This window comes from Diabrotica virgifera, chromosome 9, assembly GCF_917563875.1.
Source record: "Diabrotica virgifera virgifera chromosome 9, PGI_DIABVI_V3a".
NCBI classification, from domain to species: domain Eukaryota; kingdom Metazoa; phylum Arthropoda; class Insecta; order Coleoptera; family Chrysomelidae; genus Diabrotica; species Diabrotica virgifera.
In genome coordinates this window covers 6,997,203-7,021,749 of record NC_065451.1, presented here as the reverse complement: position 1 = coordinate 7,021,749, position 24,547 = coordinate 6,997,203, and the positions used below count along the sequence as shown (strand labels likewise).

Sequence of the window (24,547 nt, the reverse complement as noted above, 5' to 3'; positions counted from 1 at the left end):
GACTAAGAGCAATCTTTGTATTTTTGCAAAATTCCCTGCTGAGGCTTGTTTATATTTCAGAGGGTCTGAAGACGGCCTGGTATTTTCATATGATTTCCTCTTTAAAGATTTATAAGCAGGTACATGTAGTTGTAGATGGTCCAGTTATGTCTTTCTTCTATGCCGTCGGACTGAGGACGAAGCGGTGTCGTTCTGGTCTTCTTAATTCCCAACAAAACCATCATGGCCTTCCAAACTTTCGATTCGAAGTTGCGCCACAAGTCAGAAAGAAGCAGAACTGGAACCCCATGTCGAGGAATGACATTCTCAAGCAGAGCCTCATTAACTGTGATTGCTGTTTGGTTGGTTACTGCAACTACTTCTGGCTATTTGGAAAAATAGACCATAGCAACCATCAAATATTTATTTCCTAATGTTGTTACGGGAAACGATCCCAGAATATCGACAGCTACTCATTCCCGTGTAGTTCCGGTGATGTATTGTTTTCCGTCAATTCTCGTTTTGGGTCCCTTGTTGGATGCACACAGGTTATATCGTTTGCACTATTCTTTCACGTCTTTCCGATAATTAACCCAGTAATACCTCTCCCAAAATACCCCCTAAGTGGCTATCGTGGAATTATGCAAGCACGTCCTTTAAACAAATACACTCAAAAAAATTTAGTTCGTAATATTGATTAACAGTGATTATTGAATAGTATTTCGTTGTAACAACAATTTAATTTTTTGTTTCAACGAACTTTTAGACATTGACGAATGTATTTGGTTATTGTCACAATGATTGAATAATCATTGTGAAAATAACTAGAGAATAAATATATCAATAACACTCAATTTATTCAGCCAATAACTTAGTTTCGTATATTTAATAAATAATGTTAATTCTGGCAGCAACTCACTTTCTTGATTTCGTAGATTACAAGCAATTGCCTTGGTTTATCGTGACAACGTACATATTTCATTAAAACAATGTACAAACGTTGTTAATATAGAGTAATATATGATTGTTGTATAGATGTAAACTGATTGTTGTGACAACGAATGCATTAATCAATCTACTACTGCGTTTATTAACCACAATCAATGCGTTCATGGTGACAATAAACGTAGTTGTTGAGACAATAAATGTTTTGCTTGACCATTTGAAATGCAACGGCTTTTCCTTATCGTGATACCCCTAGCTTCTCTGTGTTACCATTGTTTAAAAAAGAATTCTTTGTTAAACAATGCTGTTACCTCTGCCGAAGTGCCGAATAATAATTTCATTTCGTTTCCAAGTGTAGTCCGTAGTAGAAGGAAGTTTCCGTGTGTCTAATATCGTGAAACACAGAATAAAATATTACAGTATTATCGAGGGTCTGAAGTCCCTGAGAACTTCTATAATGATTATTTTAATAAGTCACAGGGGTCAAAAGAGAAAATTTAGTATGATTTTTAATTTCAAATATACCATTCAAAATAAACTTTTTGTTTATTCTAAGGGACTTTCAGCCCTCGGTAATAATGTAATCTTTTATTCTGCGTTTAAATTTTTCAAAAATACTTGTTAGTTTTCTCAGAAAACAGAAAAATACTTGTTAGTTTTCTCTCGAAATTTTGCACCTGCGCTCTCACAAAGGATTAAAGTGATATACATTTTTGGAATCCATATTTCAAACGCTTTTAAATGAGCTGTCACATGATGTACTTTCCCATTTAAAAAAATCAAAGTTATGCCCTGTCACCTGAAAAGGTATCGTGTAAAGTTCGAAACATTGACGTTATAATATACTTTGATTATTTTAAAAATCGACCTGTCCGAGCGTTTTGCTTATGTGCTAAAAATAAATAAGTTAATAAGGGGGGGGGGGGGAAGTCTAACACTTTTTCCAGCGCACTGTATAAGTGAAATTATAATATAATTTCTCATATTATGAGAAATCACACAGTGTAAAGTCCATTAGGTTTAGGACAAAAAAGGAGGATTTAAAAAATTATTATTAATCAATATCATACATTGGGCTAATGCATTCAGTAATTATTAATACAAAATACGTTCATAGTAGCCGTATTTATTGTGGGAATGAACGGAATTAATTGTAAGAATAAACGGAAATAATTGTAGAAATAAACGAAATACGTTAGGAGAAATAACACTGTTATTGACACAACGAATAGTCTTCGTCGGTCAATTAATGACGTTGTTGTTTCAATTTATAGTGTTCGTTGACTCAATGAACAGAGTTCGTAATATCAATAAAGTGATATTATGGTATACATAATGAATGTTCATCCATTCAATAAACGTAATACATTTGCTCAACTAACGAAAATAATAAATTGATGAACATCGCTTTGTTGTTCTAATAAAACCAAGAATTGGACAAATTTTAAGTATTGCGTTTGTTGTCTGAATTAACATTTTTATTGATATTACGTACCTTTTTCGTTGGTGTACTTGGAAGAACAACTTAGGACACTGTTCTTGTTCCACTTGGTCTCTCCCATTTACGAGTGATGACGTCATCTCGCAGATATAAGGAGTCTCACTGAAGCCAATAGCCTTTCAATGATTGCCTATATTTGGCAATTTTCAGCCACTGTAACCTAGCTCCGTTGTTCAGCCATTCACGGACTATCTGTAGATCTGGGTCTTTCTTCTTCTCGGCCTGGAGATAACTTCTTCGTCACTTTCATCCTCTATGGTTTTCAATTGTGGAATCTGGCCCTCTCGTTCTTCTTGGCGCTCTCAGAATTGGCGGTTTCTCTCTTTGCATGGTCTTCTCGAGGGGCCGTTGGCAACTCTCTATTTCGTCTTCGTCTTATAATTATGTTTTTTTTTTGTTGTAGCTTTTTTGAGTTATAACATTTGCAATAGGGATATCATTTGACATGTTTTACAATTCCAAAATATGTATGTACTAATTTGTGTGATCTTCAAATTATATCCATAAAGAAGTATATTATGTACTACATCATAGTTTGTCGAATTCTCCCTATATATCGTGATTATTATACATAGAACTCAGAATATTATGTATCTATTCGTTGACGGGTAATTGCATACTTTCACAATGTCAAGTGGTAAAATTACAAATGCCATTCTAGGTTAGTATATTTCGACATTTTATTGTTCACCCACTGAAAGAGGGGTTTGGTATGAACTTTAAACCCTTTAACTTGACTAGCATTTTTCACACTTAGCGTTCTGTCAGTGCTTATTAAATGTGCCATAATCCAGATGATATTCACGTTGAAATTGTTAACGCACGAGGACATTTTTTATTTTAAGTTAATTTGTTGACTTCCTTCATTGTTTAAATATGAATGATTTTTATAAATCTAATTATATTATATCCACCATGTATAGAAACAAATTACGTATTCATACAAGCATTGCCTTCCACTGTAGATAAGAAACGAACAGTTCGCGCATCACTGGCTTTTTGATTCCACCACAGTTAGTACTATTCCATCTATTGACCATAAACACTAGTGATGCATGCGGACGGTGCTGTTATCAGAAAAACATTACGATTTCTGCGATTTGTTGTAAATTATTGTTTTAGTTAGTTTAGTTCGGAGTATAAATAGAAAGTTAACGATGGCCGTTTTGTTACAGACTTGTCCGCAGTTCGTGAAACTATCGGACCTGGAATGTCAGAAGCCGAAAGTGGATTTAAATTTTACTCCGAGGATGAGCAGGTAAGATATGTTTTGGAGGTATAATGACTCAAATGTCGCTCATTAATCTTGTTTCGGTTTTCGGTTTCCGCGAAATTAAAATTGAACCGATAACAAAAACCATTCTTGAAATATATTTATATTTAGCCTGAAGAATCGTGCAGGTATTTTTAAAAATTAACAGAATTTATTTTTTGGTATTATGTACTATTTATTTTGGTTGCGAGAGGCACAAGATCGAAATAGATGGAAAATTATGAGGGAGATATATGTGTAGAAGTGAACAAGCTAAGATTGTCCAGATATTTACTAGAGATTGATGACATTGTCTAATTTTTTTTCCTCATCATCACTCCTTAGGTTGCTTTATTGCCATCGCTTCAGGGTTGTTTCCCGGACATTTATTATTGCTCCTTTTTCCTTTTTCTTCTTCGTGTGCCTCATCCTTTAAGAACATTCCTTTAAGAACAAGAGTTCTATTGTTTTTTTTTCTACTCCACTGCTTTAAATTTTTTAAACCAGGACTTCCAATTTCCTCTGTATAACCAAAAGCATGAACACATACTTAGTGGTTCATATTTTTTCCTTCATAGAGTTGAATATTTCCTTTTCTTTTTCATCTTTCTTAATGTGTTTGTTACGTGTTGTGTCCATGATATTTTCCACAATCTTCGATAACACCAGAGCCGGATTTAAGGCAGTGGGGGCCCCTGGGCAAAATTGGTGTGGGGGCCCTATACCTCCTACCATTAAAAAAATGTTGATCTGCTTTTATAAATATAATTTTAAATAATAAAAAGTACAAGAGCTGGAACTTGTTACAGTAAAATATTACAAATGATAGTAAGATGTATTGTTTTAGAGTCCGGGAACTTTTCGAGATATTTTAATTGAAAATTTCTTGATTATGTGGGACATATCTAGTTGCATTAAGACATCGTGGCCAATGCTCATTGTAGAGAGATCATTCAAACACTCTTGGCCCATCATAGACGGAAGTCGATTTTTAATTAACTTTAATTTTGAGAATGATCTTTAACCACTGCAGTTATTAGCATCACAACTAAATATAAACAAAGTGTCACCTCAACATTTAGAAAAGCATCATTCATATTCTTTTCTTTTAGCAGTTGGTACATTTGAAGTTCTTTGCTTATATTTGATGAGCTTATTTCCTCTTTAAATGAATTGAAGAATCTTACAAACTGTACCAGATGGACACATAAGTTTTCATCTAAATCATTGCTATACATGTTGGTAAGTTGATGATAATGTTGGTGAGTGAACTTCAATTTCATTGAGAGTTAAATTTTCCAATTTTCCCAAATGATGTAAAAATCCAAAATTGGAATGAATGGATTCATATGCAGAAAGCCTATGACTTAAAGAGGTAATGAAGTGACTGAAATTTTGAGTTCTAAACTTCTCTGATGTTCTCATATTTTTCGAAATTGTCACGTCTTGAATTTTATAATTTATTTAAGTGATCTAAGTGCTGCCACTCCTGAATTAAGGTCAATATTTGAATCTTGAAGAATACGACTTGTGCTGTTTGTCCTCCCTAATATCCTCTCTGTTTCCAGTAAACACATTCGATTATAGCTACAAACCATTTGCAATGCTACGAGTTTTAAATTGTTGCTCATAGTCTTCCGAAATTTTGGATAATGCTCCTTTAATCTGATTATAGCCTTTAACTAGTCCTTTTGCGTCATTACCTCCATGACCATCTAGTAGTATTTGCTCTTTTAGAAACAATAATTATTTTGACACGGTCTGCGTTGCTGTCGCTTAAAGACGCAGCTTTTAAACATTCTGTTGAGTCAATTTTTTTTAACAATTTTTTTATTCAAATGGCAAAAATCAATATTTTTGGCCCGAACAATTTTTTTTTAGATTTTTCGGACCATTCTGGACAGAAAAGGTCTCTTATAATTTTTCTCTAAAATTGATCGTGTTCGAGTTATAAGCAATTTAAAATTTGAAAAACGCGAAAATGGCCATTTTTAAGACTCATTAACTCGGTTAAAATCAAATTTAAAGCCCCCCGCCCCTTCATGATCCTGAAGAAATTTGTGTCATTGATTTATTACTAAGCTGTTATTTTTATTTATTAATAATGAGTGGTAAGATCGTATTGACGCGGCTGTAAATGTGAGTGCGAGTGAGATGCGCCATTGGACTGCCTAAATGACATCTCTTTCGCACTCATCATGGACGGCTGCCTAATACGTGCATGGCGCTCATTATTTTTACTTAAAAATAACAGCTTAGTAATCAAATAATGACAAAAATTTCTTCAGGATCTTGTAGGGGGGGCTTTAAACTTTGATTTAGTCACTTTCTGACTTTCATAGTACTAATAACTTTTAACCGAGTTATTGAGCCTTGAAAATAGCCATTTTTCGTTTTTATTTCAATTTTAAAATGCTTTTACCTCGAAAACTATCAACTTTAGAGAAACATTATGAGAGACCTTTTTTATCCAGAATAGTCCAAAAAACCTAAAAAAAAATTGTCCGGGCCAAAAATATTGATTTTTGCAATTTGATTAAAAAAATTGTTAAAAAAATTTGGACCACTTTTCGCATGGGCGACTTCTTGAATCTTATTCTGGAATGTCTCACGAATGTGATTATTCAAAAAAATCTCATGGGAGTATTTTCTCCAAAGAACCCGCCGTTTTCGCCTTGTCTAAATATGTTTGCAAGCTTTGTGCTGTATTTTGTCGAAGGCTTTCTTAAAGTCAACTAGACATGTTTATGAATACATGGCAGTTGACGTTCTATAAGATGGTTATGAGCTTATCATGCTTTGCTTTATCAAATGCCTTTTTGTAGTCGATAAAAGAAGATACATTACAGTTGACATCACTCTTGCACCTCTGCATAAGCACTGATAAAGCGAGTAGAGACTCTCAAGTGCCTAAGCCATCAGGGAATCCAAATTGTGTCCATGACACTTGTTCTCTTATATTTCCATTGTTTATAATATATGTGTTATAGTCAAAGCCCGAATTTCAGGCACTCCTAGGTTTGACTAGGCAATCCTCAGGTCTGACTGACGGTCTTAGTCAAAGCCCGAAATAAATTACAGTTTCGGCCTTTGACTAGTCAAACCTAGGAGAGACTAAGTTGGTCAGGCAAAGGTCGAAATTTAATTTTATGAAATCGGGGTTTGACTAGTCAAACCCCGATCAGCTATTAAAATGTCGTAATTTGTTAGATTAGGTTTAATAAAACGTCATTTTTTAATTTTATTGTTTATTATTTTTATATGGTCGTAATTAAAATAAGTAATTAGTGTTTATTCTCACATGTTGAGGCATGGTAGCATTTAGTTTTTCTTAAATATCCCCAGAACCCTTATATTTACAAAAACGAAAACTGGTACGCTTATTTATCTTCCAGAGATAAATCGATTCCATCAATAATAATTACGAATTTGTGCATCCGTTTTGAGTAGGGCAACGGTTAGTTTATCGCATAACTTTTTTTGTCTTTAACTTCTAAGCATTTTTGACACTGGATTATTAAATTCTAGGAGGGCATAAAGTAAGGCATAAGGCATTCTAGTACTAAAAGGTACTCTTACTTTAACTCTCTAAAATGCACCGTTTTCTAGAAAAATCGATTTCAAAATTTTTAGTTTTTTGAATTTGAAAAAAAAATTCAGTAGTAATTGCACGAGAGCTCTAAAATTATCAATTTGTTTCCGGAGTGATACTTTGGCAGTTTTAATTTTAAGTTCGACAGTTTAATCACGACCCGAAGGGGAGTGAAATTATGTCAAAGTGGCACGAGGGCAACAAGTCGATAATAATTTTAGAGATCCAGGGTAATTCGCTGAGATTATTTCATGAATAAAACTGTCGTTTTAAATAATTTTAACTAATATTTTATTGATATCTTTACCCGAATATTTGCTAAACCTTTTTCTTGGTGTTCTCTGTGACAAGTGGTAAAACATTAATTGTCATTAATGTCACTCAAAGTTCATTTTTGCATAGTAACGAAGGGCATCTGACGTAATGGTTGACGATGGGATATTACCAATTTTATTAATTAATTTTTTATTTCTGTAGCTTTCTATTGGTCAGAATCTCCTATGAATGAAATAATCAGAAAAACACGGTGTATTTTACAGACTTAAAGCAAAAGTAGCTATTAGTACTAGAATACCTCATAATTTAATCATCAAGTATCATAAATGCTTAAAAATTAGAGACAAAAAGTTATGCGATAAAATAACCGTCGACATACGCAAAACGGACGTATATAACCTGTACTAGAATTTCGCAAAAAACGTACCAGTTTTCGTTCTTCTAAATAGTTTTTTTTTGTTTGTCAAATTAAAAAAAATCGAAAAATTTTCAAATTGATTTTTCTAGAAACGGTGAATCCTACCGACTTAGAGCAAAAGTACATTGTAGTACTATAATGACTCACAATTTAATAATCCAGTGTCAAAAGTGCTTACAAGTCAATGACAAAAAAGTTATGCGATAAAATATCCGTTACCCTACCCAAAACAGACGCCTATGACCGGTACTAGAAATTCGTAATTAATGGAATCGATTTATCTCTGGGAGATAAATAAGCGTACCAGTTTTCATTTTTCTAAATAGAAGTGTTCTGGAGATACTTAAGAAAAACTAAATGCCATAATGCCTCGACATGTGCGAATCAACACTAATTTTTTTATTTTAATTACGACAATATAAAAATAATAGACATTAAAATTAAAAAATGGCGTTTTATTAAACCTAATCTAACAAATTACGACACGTTATAGCTGATCGGGGTTTGACTAGTCAAACCCCGATTTCATAAAATTAAATTTCGACCTTTGCCTGACTACTTAGTCTCTCCTAGGTTTGACTAGTCAAAGGTCGAAACTGTAATTTATTTCGGGCTTTGACTAAGACCGTCAGTCAAACCTGAGGATTGCCTAGTCAAACCTAGGAATGCCTGAAATTCGGGCTTTGACTATAACATATGTTCTGCCGTGTATCACTTTTACAACGGTTGTAAGTAAGTAGCTCATTAGGCTAATTATTCTGTTCTCTTCGCATGTTTTTACATTTATTTTTGTTACGAAGGTCGACTTTAACCAGCTTTGGGGAATTTGTCCAGTTACGTAATTATATTTTACAGTTTTTATCCATTTTCTTCCCTGTTTATCCATAAGTTTCAGGAATTCTGAAATAAAACTTGTCAGGCCCTACAGCTTTACCATCTTTAGTTTTCCTGATAGCTGACATGACTTATTCGATGGTATTCGTGGTCCTGCAAAAGTTACTTCCACATATTTCTTTAAAGTGTCTAGTCTCTCTTCCATATTTAATAGTTATTGCTTTTTTGATCTCTTTGTCTATCTTGTTGTATAAGGTCGTGTCCTCATTTTTGAACTTTGATCTATCCTCCGTCATATCTCAAATTTAATTTGTCATCCACGATTTTTCTTCATTTTTGGTGGATTCAGGAATTTCTGTTGTATGTCTTGTGAAACTCACTGCAAATTTTCAAACTCCTGGTCCGTTACATCTATATGAATAACGGTATTCAACTTCTTCTGTATAAACCGTTTTACACTCTATTCTGTGTCGCTTTTTCAGTAGCTTGATGTTGTGTTTTGAGATGACACTACGTGGATTCTTCTTTCGCCTGAGCCTAATTTTGAGAATCAAGTGGGTATGGTCTGACTTATATCGCCTCCTGGGTATATCTTGTCATTAATATATGGATATCGCGCAAATACTAGCGATATGGCCAGTCCAATCGACTCATCCATTTCATCATCACATAGCGCTACAAACCTGGATGGGTCTTCTTGGCTGATTGTACAACTTTCTTCCAATTTGTTCGGTCTTCCATCAACCTAGGGTCAAATGGAATGTTCATTTTCCGGAGACCTGATTGGATGTTATCTCTCCATCGCATTCTGGGACGTCCGAGTGGTCTTTTGCCTGTAGGAATCTTCTCCCATACCAGTCTTACAAATCTCTCGTTATGAAGTCTGTGCACGTGGCCTGCCCATCTTAGTCGCTGTGATTTAATTTCTTGGACAATATCGGCGTCAATGTAGAGTGCTTTTAATTCGATATTGGTTCTGATCCTATACTGGTTTGTGGTGATGTCGTGATGAGGGTCGAAAATTTTTCATTCAAAACGTCTGAGCTTTTCTTCGTTTGCTTTGGTCATGGTCCACGTTTCGAATCCATATGTTAGTACAGGTCTGACGATGGATTTATAGATTTTGATCTTTGAACTTCTTGTAAGATTTTTTGATTTTATAAGCTTATCCAGTGCTTATAGACACATCCATCTGCAAGAATACAAAGATTGCAGTGGGCCGGACATGTGATAAGAATGGGAGAGAATAGGCTACCAAAACGAGCACTGAATGCTAGAATGCAAGGAAAGAGACCGGTTGGGAAGCCACGAAAGCGCTGGAAAGACACAGTAAACAGCGACGCACAAGCCCTTTTAGGAGTCCGTGTATGGAGAAGAGCAGCCACAGACAGGCAAGGGCGGAGGCAAAAAATAAAGGAGGCCAAGGCTCAATTTGGGCTGTAGTGCCGTAGAAGAAGAGAAGAAGATCTGCAAGACAAATTTTCCAATTCTTAAATCATCATTAATCATTCTTATCAATTATCAGAGCCTATTTTACTTCAAATCAGACCCGAGGCACTACATTATTTTCGGGCCCTTAACAAAAATTTAATAGTAATAATAATAATAATTTTTTGGTAGGGGAGCCCAAGCGGGGGCATTTATTTTGTTTAATTGTTTAAAGTGCAAAAACTGCCGTAGAATTTCTCTACTATATACAGTATATTACTATAAAGTCCTTACGTACTTAAGTATATTTTAAACCAGCTTAAACTAGCAGAAAATATAATTGGACGGTATCAGACGGGCTGCTGCAGACGGGGAAGCTCGACAATGGATCAAATATTTACAGTCAAGCAGGTCTTGAGCAAATCATGGGAATACGGCATTGATGTTAACAATATGTTTGTAGACTTTAAACAGGCATACGATTCAGTCAAAAGGAACAGACTACAACAGACTATAACAGATATAAACAGCTTATTTCAGAAAGGGACTTGAGTCATGTTAACTAACTTTCGAGATTTATTGCCAAAAATATGTCTGGGTATGAAATCCTTTTCTGTAGTAAACGAAAAGTACGCCATACGGTTGCTCTATTATTATAATATAATGAATCGGGTCCCTTTCTACCGTAAACGATATGTGTACCATCATAGCGAATGAATTCAGTCTTAACAAAAAATAACAAAAGACTGACTCAGGTCCCTTTCTGAAATAAGCTCTTCATATATTGGCTGAATTGGCAATACCACATAAGCTAATTAGAGTCATTAAAACCACAATTTATGAAACTCAGGCATGTGTATGAGTACAAAACCACCGGACAGACTTTTTCAAAATCTCGCAGCAATTGAAGCAAGGAGATGGGCTGGCCCCAACATTGTTTAACCTGGAGTATGCGGTTAGGCAAATGCAAACTGGACGAGGAAACCTCCTGACCAACAGAACTGTTTAACTAGCTGCTTATGCCGATGATATTAATATTATGAGTAGAACACGAACAGGAGCACAGGAAACATGCACAAAACATGCACAAAACACGCAGAGTTAAAAACGCAAACGAAAAGGCTAGGTCTGGAAACTAACACAGAAAAAAACAAAAATAATGATACAGAAGAAACTTTATACCTATATGAAGATGACATTGAAACGGTTGGAAAGTTTACATACCTGGGAGTAGAAATATATGCCGAAAGATCAGATGATGTAGAAATACGGAAGAGAATAACGCAGGAAAACAGAGCCTATTTTTCCCCCTCCAATATATTTCGGTCTAAAAGTGTCTACCGAAATACAAAGATGAGAATCTATAAAATCTTAACTCGACCAATAGCATGCTATGGCAGTGAAGTATGGGTCCTGAAAGAAACATCCAAAAACAAACTCGACACACTCGAAAGGAAAGTACTGAGGAGAATACTATAGGACCTGTGAGGGAAAACGGAATCTTCACAATTCGATATAACGAGCTTTATCAACTTTATAAGGAAACACTCCTGTCAGACTTCATTAGAATACAAAGATTGCAATGGGTCGGACATGTGATAAGAATGGGAGAGGATAGGCTACCAAAAAGAGCAATGAACGCTAGGATGCTGTTCTCTTAATTTTTGCTGTTTTCGTGTTTCACTGCCACTTAAATTATTGTAACATTTGTAACTCATGATAATAACGAAACGATTACTTATTTAAGAAAAATAAGTGTTTAAAGAAATTTAATAAAACGACTAATGATTAATGAATAGATTAGTTCAACTAACTAAAAAGCACAGCACTGAAAACTAATATTACATACAAGCAAGCAATACCTTATCTTTTCATAAAACGACATCAAACTAAATATTAAATTTAAAAGTGCATTCTGAATTTCTGAATAAGTTTTATGACAATACGTGACGATACTTCTTGTTAATCCTACCTCTTCTTTCGGAGTGGTGTAGGTATAAATTTTGCTTAAGGCTGATTCACATAATAGCTCAGGTCACGCTCCGCTCACGGTCAGCTCAAGCCACGATCAAAATATTCTCTCGGAGAAACCACGCAGTCAAAAAAAGGGACGGAACTTGACCGTCGTGTTTAGTGCGGATAGTATGATTAAGATGCGTGTAAGAATAGTTGACCGAACCTTGAGCTGAGCGTGAGCGGACCGTGACCTGAGCTATAATGTGAATCAGCCTTTAAAGCTGATTCACATAATAGCTCAGGTCACGCTCCGCTCACGGTCAGCTCAAGCCACGATCAAAATATTCTCTCGGAGAAACCACGCAGTCAAAAAAAAAAAGGGACGGAACTTGACCTTCGTGTTTAGTGCGGATAGCATCATTAAGATGCGTGTAAGAATAGTTGACCGAACCTTGAGCTGAGCGTGAGCGGACCGTGACCTGAGCTATAATGTGAATCAGCCATTATTATAGTGCCGGCAAGGCAATCTATACCTATTTACTCTTATTGCAGTTTTATGATAAATACGAATGGTTTATGGTTTTGCGAATAACTCTAACCTAATTTGTTATCATTTATCATTTCCTGTTCGTAAAATGAAATAATTTTGAAAATTTATTTTGTTCTTTCAATAAAAATTTTCTTTTAGTGATCTTTTCGGGCCCCATTAAGATGCGGACCCTAGGCAGGGGCCTCATGGGCCTAGTGGTAAAATAGGCCCTGTCAATTATTTCCATTTCATGGAATCTTAGTAAATACTCTATATCTACTAATTGGAAAATGCACTTGTTCTTGTTGCAAACTGCAATATAATTGGTCTATTATCTTCCGTTAATTTTGCATTCCAAGAAAATATTATTCAAATCTCTAATAGCAACATTAGGTATCACAAAAGCAACCTGGTGAATTCACTACATATTCGTAATTTATGCAGATACCTCATATTTTCCCTGTCAAGTTTTTAATGTCACAATATGAGAAATATCGCGCTTTGGTAGCTTTTATTTAATTATATATTCAGGTAGCGAAGAAAGTTGTTGATGTAAAGGAAAAGATAAATTTTTTGACAGACTTGAAATATTATTTCATTGTTTTCCCATATTTTATAATAGTAGTAGCACAATAAAACAAGCCAGAACCTGTAGAATCAAACTAAACCTACTCCTAATAATTGGTTCCCCTTCTTCATTAATTCAATCAAATGTTATTGACTTATTTGAATTTCAAATAAGTTCAATAAACAAAGAAGTGTTTTGGTCTGGGAGTTTAATTCTCGGTACCCAATTTCAGCTCTCGAATAAATTAGAAGAATACGGCAATAATTACACAGTAAGGTGCCCCGTTCAATATTTATGGGTTCACATTTAATATACAGGTGTTTGTTATTATATTTATATATAACCATAAGAATATTTAAATACTATATTTAATGATTGTTATTAGCGGGAGATCTCATATCATCTTGTATTAAGTAAGGAAAAAATGTTTGTTAAGTCTTGGTAATTATAGTAAATCTTCGAGTAAAGATTAAATCTTCGAAAAGGCGTGAGACGATTATCTCATTTGTAACGGTTTTGAAAACAGATTGTAAAAAGTTTCTAAAAAAGTAAATTAGGCAAGATCTCTTATAAATGTATATGTTTTGTACAGCCTTCTTTGTCTCTGATGAGTTTTTTCTAGTATTTATTAATAGCCCAGTCGGGATAGCATTTGACCTTGCATTAGGAGCTGCCCCAAATTTTATTTTTCTAATCTTTAGGGAGGGTCAATATTAGTAAAAATTTAAAATCTCGACTGAATTCCACCGTAGCGTTAGCCGCCATCTTGATTTTAAACGAGAACCGTTTTTGCTTAATATCTCCGCCATTTTAATTTTTTTGACAAAAAGTGTAGAAACTGAAATTGTTGAAAATGCGATTTTATATAATTTCATTTATTATAATTTTTTTCGTGCGGTCGATATTTTCCGAGTTATGAGGGGAAATAGTGACAGTTGTAGCATAATTATTGAATTATTGAATTATCTCGTTTACTATTAGTTTTACAACAAATATTTACCTATACAAAAATGAAGAGAATTAAATTTTGTACAATTTTGATGCCGTTCATTTTTTTGATAAAATCAATATTTAAGGTAGTACGCATGTGGTAAAGGTGAGAGCGTAAGACTTGATTGATTTTGTAGCAATTGTTTTTGTTCAATATCTCCGCCATTTTCAACTTTTCGACAAAAAGTGTAAGAGCTGAAATTGTTGCAATTACGATTTACTACAATTTTTCGAGAGAACCAGTGACGAGTCTACAAGGGGGGAAATGGGAAAATTTCCCCCAACAGGGTCCAAAATTTTAAAAAAAATTGTTGGAACATCACGATATATTAGCTGACATAAAACTTAAAATATCGACAGACAAATTCAACCAATAAAACCCTCTAGTTAATAAAATTAAGTGAACTTAATGTATATAATGTCTTTTTATGTCTTTTATGTACTTAGTTTGGTTGATGTTTCATTGGAAGTTTCAAAAATTGTATAAAATATAATTCTCTTTATTTTTGTTTATGTACAATTATGTTGTAAAGTTAATAATAAATGAGACAATTCAATAATTATGCTTCCCCTCCGCTTCCATTATTTTCCCCCTTAACTCGGAGAATATTGATCGTATAAAAAAAATTGTGCCAAAGAAATTGTAGGAAATTGCATTTCCAACAATTTTCTTTCCCACCACTTATGTCGAAAAGTTGAAAATGGCGGAGATATTAAGCAACAACAGTTCTCATTTAAAATCAATATGGCGGCTAATGCAACCGCGGAATTCAGTTGAGATGTTAAATTTACACTACTATTGATCTCTCCTAAAGGATATAATTATAAAATTTGGGGCAGCTCGGATACAAAATTCAATTCAATAATTATGCTCCCCACACCACTTTTTACTATTTTCCCATGTAACTCGGAAAATATCAACCGCATGAAAAAAATTGTTAAAAATAAATTGTAGGAAATTATATTTTGAACAATTTTAGTTGAAAATGGCGTAGATATTGAACAAAAACAATTGCTATAAAATCAATCCGGTCGTACGCACGCGCCATTACCGCATACGTACTACCTTAAATATTAATTTTAGCAAAAAAATGAAGGAGATCAAAATTGTGTAGAATTTAATTCTCTTCATTTTTGTACAGGTACATATTTGTCGTAAAACTAATAATAAACGAGATAATTCAATAATTCAATAATTATGCTCCAACTGTCACTATTTTCCCCTCATAACTCGGAAAATATCGACCACACGAAAAAAATTATAATAAATGAAATTATAGAAAATCGTATTTGCAACAATTTCAGTTTCTACACTTTTTGTCAAAAAATTGAAAATGGCGGAGATATTGAGCAAAAACGGTTCTCGTTTAAAATCAAGATGGCGGCTAACGCAACGGTGGAATTCAGTCGAGATTTTTAATTTATACTAATATTGACCCTCCCTAAATATTAGAAAAATAAAATTTGGGGCAGCTCCTAATGCAAGGTTAGGCATGTTATTCGTCTAACCCGACTGGACTATAATCATTAATACACGTCATGCATCCCACATCTAACAATAAATCAAAGTTTACTTATCTTGAAATCTGGTGCAAAAATTGTTATACACTGTAAAATCGAACGCTCTAGGTCGAGACTAAAGAGTTTTTCTTAAAGATGTTTGAGTAATAAAACATAAAAACATAAAAAATGGGAGACGAAAAGAGAGAGTAATAACTCTCCGATAGCAAGAGATAAATTGTGTGGAAGGTTTAATGCTGTGAGGAATATCCCCAACAATATGGATTGACATCACAGATCAAATAGATCAAACAAACCTAGAACACAAATAGAAACAAAATAAACATAAACACAATCCTACAGCTACAATATTACTTACTAGTTAATTGAAGTCTTTTGAATGTCTATGTTCACTATTGTCCATCCAACTAATTGTCACGCAGATCCTGTATGTCGAGATGTGGCAACTTTGGATCTAAAGGGTACCTAAAAAGTTTTCTATAAAGAAAACGATGCCAAAACTTCTGACACTTGTTTACACAAAAAGGGCAATACAAAACTTTTAATTAATTGTTTTTATACAAAAGAAGGACAATATTTGACAGATTAGAGATCACTTGTAGTAAATCCTTGACGTATTTTTGAGGGCTCCTGCTAACAGAGATGTTACTTCGACCTCGTCTTAATTTGCTCTGATCTCTAGGCGAGTGCCTGGTGTTTTGGTGTCTTTTTTGAAATCTACATGTCTTTTATAAAAACGGAAAACTACACTGTTGTCAATTACATATTTATGTGTTTTACCACGTTGGCAGATTTTGTCAAAAGTGGAGTTAAGTAAAGGAATTCATTTATAAACTTTCTATTGTCTATTCCAAAGCGGCACATTAACTTTCTAAACCCGACCGTAATTTAGTTCATTGTTTGAATTGCATAAATCCGTACGTAGAATCTTTATCACTAACGTTTTTCTCTTTCCACGAAAACACTGCTTGCGGATAAATCATATTATTTACAAATTTTGGCTATATACAGGGCGATGAAAATTTATGATCTCGTGGTCTTTGACATAAAATTAGTTCTCTAAATTTTCCCCATAAAAATTATTTAACAATACATATGGCCAAAAGACCTCTAAAAACTGATGGAGGGTAAAAACATTTTGGAATGGGTGTCGTAAATGAATGTATAAAGACAAGTACAGTATCACCGAAGAATGACTGTTTCAAGACAGCTTCCAAAGGAAAAAATGACTGTTTATGAGGATAAAATAGGCAGTTTGTACAAAATCAACAAAAATAACTGGCATTACACTTATAAGATTCACCTATTACTAGGTCAAGGTCAGCAAGCACATAAATCTTCTAATCTAATCTTGTTTGGACCTGATCTAATTCTTTGTTTGACGTATCATTGATTTATCTCTAATATAGGTTTATGTTTTTCATTTCCATGCATCAGTTTCGTTATTATTAATGACTTGTTTAAAGTCACATTGCAAAAACATTTATCTTTACTGCGAAAAAATAAAATGCAACCGTCAGACAAAAATAATCTGCTATTTACTCAAGATGAATGCTAGTACAAATATTGGAATTAAAAAAAATATGATCATGTGATTTTTAAGAGTAATTAACTGATATGGACGTCGACTAATGCATTCTTAAGTGGGTCCATAGTAATAAAAAAAATGAATTTGGTATTTTTTTGTTGTGAATTTTAGCTTCACTCGTATTTTTTACAATATTTGCTCAAAATTATTTGATAATAAAGTGATCTGGTAGTGGTCAAATCAAGGTAAAAAAAATAAGGAAGAGAAAATAAATTATTAAACGATCTTGTGCAGTATAGCAAACTGGGAAAAGTTCGCTTCTGACCTCGAAAAGTGCCTGGACAGGATGTGAGTGCCCTCTTACCCCTGTCAGTAACAACTTTACTCGTTTTGTCACGACCAAACCACAATAAACATCCAAAATACCTAGGCGTAACTTTGGACAAAACTTTAAGCTTTAGAGAACATTTAAGTACAGTTTCCGTGAAATTAAAAACCAGAAATACCTATCATCATTCAGATGCTCTGGGGCACAACATGTGGGGCATTGGCATCAACACTCAGGTGTTCAGGCTTAGCTCTTGTTCATTCTGTAGCCGAATATTGCGCGCCAATATAGATCAACAGTGCTCATATTCAAAAGATTGATGTTCAGCTCAATAACACCAGCTCAAATCTACACCAACCCATAGAATACCAGTGCTGAGACAAATTCTACCACCACACCCTCGCCAATTCAATCTGTTAACCAAAGAATATGAAAAGATCCTGAAAAGATCTTTGAAAAGAACACGGCATTGCCGATTCATAAGTACATAGAAGATGCAACCAAAAGTCAACTGCGCTCCAGAAAATCTTCCATAGAATCCGCAGAATCGGCCGCAGCCACCGGGCTCAACGTGATCACCAAATTCCGGCCATGAATGGTCGGAAGCTCAACCAAATATAATATTATACGTTGCATCACAGATACACCTCCTGGATTTGACCTACCACGTAAGACCTGGTGCACACTTAACCGCATCAGAACTCAACATGGTCGATGTGCGTATATGTTGCACAGATGGAGTAAGCTACCATCATCGTCATGCAGCTGCGGCGAGGTCCAATCTATCAAACACATAATGGAGGAGTACCACTACCGAGACTATTAGGGCAGTTCCCAAGATTTCGTGAAACCTCAAAACAATTATAAAATTTAATGTTCATTACAATCAGTTGTGGTTTAATCCCATATACTCTGGGCTAATTAGCAAAATACAAGGAAAAGTTATTTACCAGCAATTTTATTGCTGGAATCGAATCTTATGATTGTATATATTAATAATATAGGTATGCAAAGTCCGCAGACAGTGTGCTACTTTTTTTATAAACAAAATGGCGCCCGAAAATCGTGTTTTTTTTCAATTTTTGCTCTATAACTCCAAAGATTTTAACTTTACACCAAAAACACCCAAATAAAAATTCACCGTAGTTAAATTCTGCATAGACACCATGTTTTTCCCGATTTACTTCGACGAAAATTTTCCCCGGATAATGCGGGTTTTTCCAACAAAATCTTTAATTTTCAACTAAAATTTTAGATAAGTAATTGTTTATCAATAATTAAATAACTTGGTATTATAAAAGCTCTTTTCGTATAGATTACAATTCCAGAAGCCAATGGAAATTGAATGAGCAGTTTAGCAACAATTGATTTGTTAATTTAAAAATTTATGGTCGCTATAATAACCACAATAATTATGATACATAAGAATAACTATGATTTTTGTATAAAAAGAAACTGTACCTATACGAATGTACTTTACAGAATTGAAATTGGACTATTTAGGAGGTCTCGGGAATATTTTAAAATTATAAACAATTTTTTGGCTTATAAACAAATAGAATATCTCGGAAAATATTAAATTAAATTAAATCATGAAAACGATATTGGAAAAAAAGCGGCAGCAAGCTTCTTTTAAAAGAAAAAACGTTTAATTATGATGAGTGCTTCCTGAGATACAACCGATCAAAGTTGACCGGCATTTACGGCAAAGATATAAACAATACGATCATAATTTTCGAACCATCACCTTTTTATTTTTATCCTCTTTCTTCACACCGATTTTCATATTATTAAAATAATTATAACATACATTATTATTATAAAAACTATCGATATTACTAGTGAAAATTGCCAAAAATAGCAAAATTCCAAAATTAATCTCAAAGTTCAAAACCCAACATCGGTATACGTTAAAAAATGCATTTTCTCGGCTTCCCATGGAGCAATTTTCTTCATTCTTTTTTTGTTCATAAGTAACTCGAGTAGAGCCATCTAACTAACGCATGTCAAATGTCAAACTTGCTTTTGTTTAGTTATAATAGATTAATTTATTTTAAAGAAAAGAAAACTACATATTTTCCAGTTGTAGACTTTTTTTTAGATAAACTTACTAAAGTGTACCTTTTAACGTTAAGGCTATGGGTACATAATTCGCAAATATTTTACGTGTATCCCTACTTTTTCTGTCTTTACACGGCAAATTACGTGTAGTAAAATTCATACTGGTATTGATATGTAAACATTACTAGAATGTCATTCTACTTGAAAATGTCATCATTAATTTAAAGAGATGGGTTTTGAATGTTCTTGGATAACTGTTATTTTTATAATTTGAAATTATTAATTCAGTTAATAACTATGATAATTTTTTCACTAACTATGTATTCAGTGATTGTAATAATTTATTTGTACAACAAAGACTAATACTCAATCAAGATAAGAAGAAAATTGCTAAAGTGAATTTTTAATAATATATTGTTATGGGACGCTTACAATTTTGAACATCTTTAACAACAAAATACTTGGATCACAGAATATATTATCCTGCTGTATTCTCTGCTTGGATCTTCCACAAATAATACACAATAAATAACTTTTTATTAAGTTCACGTCTTAAATCAATTATTTATCAAATACACTATATTTCAATAATATTTAATCAATAACTCAACATATTCCCGATGCAATGTGAAATATTTAAAATTGTCACTGATTGTCAGTGTCTGACTGACAATATATGCTGACAATATTATATTCGGCTGAGTGCGTTGTAAGACAAAGATAGATTTGGAAAATATTACCACAGCATTGTGTTTATTTTTTTCGAATCCTGAAAAAACCAATAAATATTTTTGAAAAATTTAAACGCAGAATAAAAGACTAAATTATTACCGAGGGCCGAAAGTCCCTTAGAATAAATAAAAAGTTTATTTTGAATAATATATTTGAAATTAAAAATCACACTAAATTTTCTCTAAATTTTTCACCCCTGTAACTTATTAAAATAAACATTATAGAAGTTCTCAGGGACTTTCGGCCCTCGCTAATAACGTGATCTTTCATTCTGCGTTTAAATTTTTCAAAAATACTTATTAGTTTTCTCAGGATTCGAAAAAAATGAATCCCCATTTGAATAGCATTGCAGCCGAAAATACGTACCGATCCTCTTAAAAAGACAAATATTCTCATTTGAAAGCAGTATAATTATTAATTAATTTATCAATGGAAAGATCGACGGAAAAAGAGGAATTGGTCGAAAGAAATATTCATGGCTCCGAAACCTTCGTCAATGGACTGGCTTATCGGCAGATCAATTGTTACATGCCGCACAAGATCGAGAACGATATCGGCAAATTGTTATGGAAGCTACCCACGCCTAAAAATTTGGGCACGGTACTTAAAGAAGAAGAAGAAGATAATTATTTAAACAATATTTATTTAAATAAATTAAAAATTTTGTTATAATAAATAAATAAATTTATTAAAACAAAACAAAAGCAACTTTGACATAATACGGTAGTTAGATGGCTTTACTCGAGTTACTTGGGAACAAAAAAAGAATGAAGAAAATTGCTCCATGGGAAGACGAGAAAATGAAAACGAATTTTTAACGTATACCGATTTTGAACTTTGAAACTACATTTTCTCCAACCTAATTTTTGATTGAAATTTTGATATTTTTGTCAATTTTCACTCGTAATATCTATAGTTTTTATTATAATAATATATGTTATGAGTATTTTAAAGATATGAAAATTGGTGTAAAGAAAGAGGATAACAATAAAAAGGTGATGGTTCAAAAATTATGATCGTATTGTTTATATCTTTGCCGTAGATGCCGGTCAACTTTGACCGGTTGTATCTCAGGAAGCACGCATCACAATTAACCGTTTTTTCTTTTAAAAGAAGCTTCCTACCGCTTTTTTTCCAACACCGTTTTCATGATTTAATTTAATTTAATATTTCCCGAGATAATATATTTGTTTATAAGCCAAAAAATTATTTATAATTTTAAAATATTCCTGAGGCCGCTTAAATAGGCCAATTTCAATTTTGTAAAATACATTAGATAGATACAGTGTCTTTTTATACAAAAATCATAGTTATTCTTATGTATCATAATTATTGTGGTTATTATAGCGACCGTAAATTTTTAATTAACAATTCAATTGTTGCTAAACTGTTCATTCAATTTCCATTGGCTTCTGGAATTATAATCTATACGAAAAGAGCTTTTATGCTACCAAGTTATTTAATTATTGATAAACAATTACTTATCTAAAATTTTAGTTGCAAATTAAAGATTTTGTTGGAAAAACCGGCATTTTCCAGGGAAAATGTTCGTCGAAGTAAATCTGGAAAAACACGTCTCTATGCAGAATTTAATTACGGTGAATTTTTAGTTGGGTGTTTTGGGTGTAAAGTTAAAATCTTTGGAGTTATAGAGCAAAAATTGAAACAAACACGATTTTCGGGCGCCATTTTGTTTATAAAAAAAGTAGCACACTATCTGAGGACTTTGCATACCTATATTATTAATATATAGAATCATAAGATTCGATTCCAGCAATAAAATTGCTGGTAAATAACTTTTCCCAAAAATGGCCTATTCTCCGATAATCTGTCCAGACTAATATAATATAAACACAAATTGTTTTAAGATTTAGATTTTTCACTTTGTATTATTAAAAATGAACCATTACATTCAAGATTCCATAACAATACAGAATTATCTCTTCCAGATCCATCCCGGAGAGCTCATGGGTGGAAAGCCCCCTTCTAATGTCCCATTCCGTGGGCTACCGCAGCGCCCCCCATCCATTAGAACCCGAACACAGCGATAACTCGAGTACCGAAGACATCGTGAAGAAGGAGTCGTACTCCCAACCTAAAAAGAGCGTCCGGAAATTGGGAACGGATCTGCTGCGCATGTTCCTGGAGGAAATCGGACCGGACGTGATCGTAGAAGTGGACGGGCACAAGCTGAAGGCTCACAAGTGTATTCTAGCGTCAAGGTGCCAGTATTTTGCTGCTCTTCTAAGCGGGAATTGGCTGGAGAAGAACGGAAACGTTATTTCTTTAGAGGTAAGTCTTATCAAATTGCTATTCATTCAGAATCATATTCATTAAACACACAATCTGGTCTAACACTGTAACGATCCAAAAGAGTTTTCAATTTTGTTTTAATCCCGACTTGTTCAGAAACAAGTAACTCCATTTTTTTTGTCATTGTTTAGTACTTTAGTGAAACCCAGTATAGATAAAGTCATATTCGACGTGATGAGTTGTTTTGTGATTGGCGGAAGAAATCTTTCGATGTCAGTTAAGTGTCTTGTTGTGTCCATATTCGATTGGTTAAAAAAAGATGAGATTGCCGGAAGAGTTGGTTTGCCGGGGAAGTGAGATTCAATTACGATAAGGACTATGAAAGGAGGACGATAAGGACTATGGTGGACTATGAAACAGTTCGAATCAGCTGCAAGAGCGAACGAAAGGTCCGAAAAAGAAAGACTGTAAATCTGCCTATTGCTCTTCGAGGAGATGCTTTGGATGTGTTTCAGACTATAGCCTTAGAGGAGACATCTCTTGGAGCCCGAATTCAGCGATAACTCGAGTACCGAAGTCATCGTGAAGATGGAGTTGTACTCCCAACCTGAAAAGAGCGTGCAAAAATTGTGTACGGATCTGCTGCGCATGTTCCTGGAGGAGATAGGGCCTGACGTGATCGTGGAAGTGGACGGGCACAAGCTGAAGACTCACAAGTGCATTCTGGCATCGAGGTGTCAGTATTTTGCTGCTCTTTTAAGCGGGAATTGGTTGGCGAAGAACGGGAATGTTATTTCTTTGGTGGTAAGTGAATTATCTTAACACGTGATTCACGTAAGTGAATCAAATTACTATTGATAAAGAATCTTGTTTAATAAGAGGAGAGTGGAAAGGGTTATGGTTTGAAAATTTTGAAATTTGCGATTTTTTATTATTTTAAATGAAAGTGTAGAACTTCACTTCAAGAATACTCTTGAAAATTTCAGATTGATCGGAGTAAAGTTACCAGATACAGCATGTTGAATATCCCTACCTTCGACTCGCATTGCATCAGCTTCGCGTCAACGCGTTGACCGTAGTGAGAAACGTTTAATATATGTTCCCGTTCTATTTTGTAAATTACTCTGCTATTCAAAAACATATTCCGATGTGCATTACTTTCCGATTTGACAGACAAAAAAGAGATTGAAAATAAAAGTTGTCAAAACTTTAAACGCGTTTTTCATTGTAACTGAAAAACTACGTGACCGATTTTCTTTAGACATTTCGTGAGGTAATGCTGTTGATATATTTTTGTTTTTCTCTTTAACGAAAAATTTCCTTATTTTGACTTCGAGTGATGCTCGAATACACTTCAATACACTTTAAGTGATACCAAAAACTCAAAAATTGTTAACACCAAAAAAATTCGTAAGCTAATAAAATCTTTTTGAGTTTTTTTAAGTTATACTCCTTTAGGCGCGATATGAGGGTGAATTTTAATATGATTAAAACCTTCAATCTGGGCGCAGTCGCATTATAACTTTGTTCTGATTGGATGTTCAAATGACATGTCAAAAATTATTCAATATGGCGGCTGTGGCACAGCTGTGGTTTGATTATTTATGGTTGTTGCGTTTTGAAATTTGTAGGAAAAGAAACAACAAACAAAAGTTAGTTAGTAGTTATACTGCCTTTTTAAATAGTTTTCATATATATTTTTGGACTTTTGGACTATTTTGGACAAGGAAAACTCATTCTAATTTGGTAATAGTAGTTTTTATTATAATCATATTGTAATTATACATTTGGATTAGGTTGGAATACATTTATTTTCTCAAGAATGGGAATTTTAGAGAGAAATCCGAAATTAGGTC

At 33.7% G+C, this 24,547-nt stretch overlaps 2 protein-coding genes across 2 annotated transcripts in view; both read left to right on the top strand.

Annotated features, from left to right (window-relative positions):
* Nucleotides 1–24,547, top strand: part of LOC114325602 (heat shock protein 70 A1-like) — a 517,012-nt gene that overhangs the window by 215,167 nt on the left and 277,298 nt on the right. The window lies entirely within an intron of this gene.
* LOC114325604 (uncharacterized) overlaps nucleotides 1–24,547 on the top strand; it is a 242,432-nt gene that overhangs the window by 107,636 nt on the left and 110,249 nt on the right. The window contains exons 2-3 of the mRNA XM_028273707.2: nucleotides 3,601–3,683; nucleotides 22,388–22,730. Coding sequence (XP_028129508.2) covers nucleotides 3,601–3,683; nucleotides 22,388–22,730 — 426 coding nt within the window. The remainder of the gene's footprint in view (nucleotides 1–3,600; nucleotides 3,684–22,387; nucleotides 22,731–24,547) is intronic.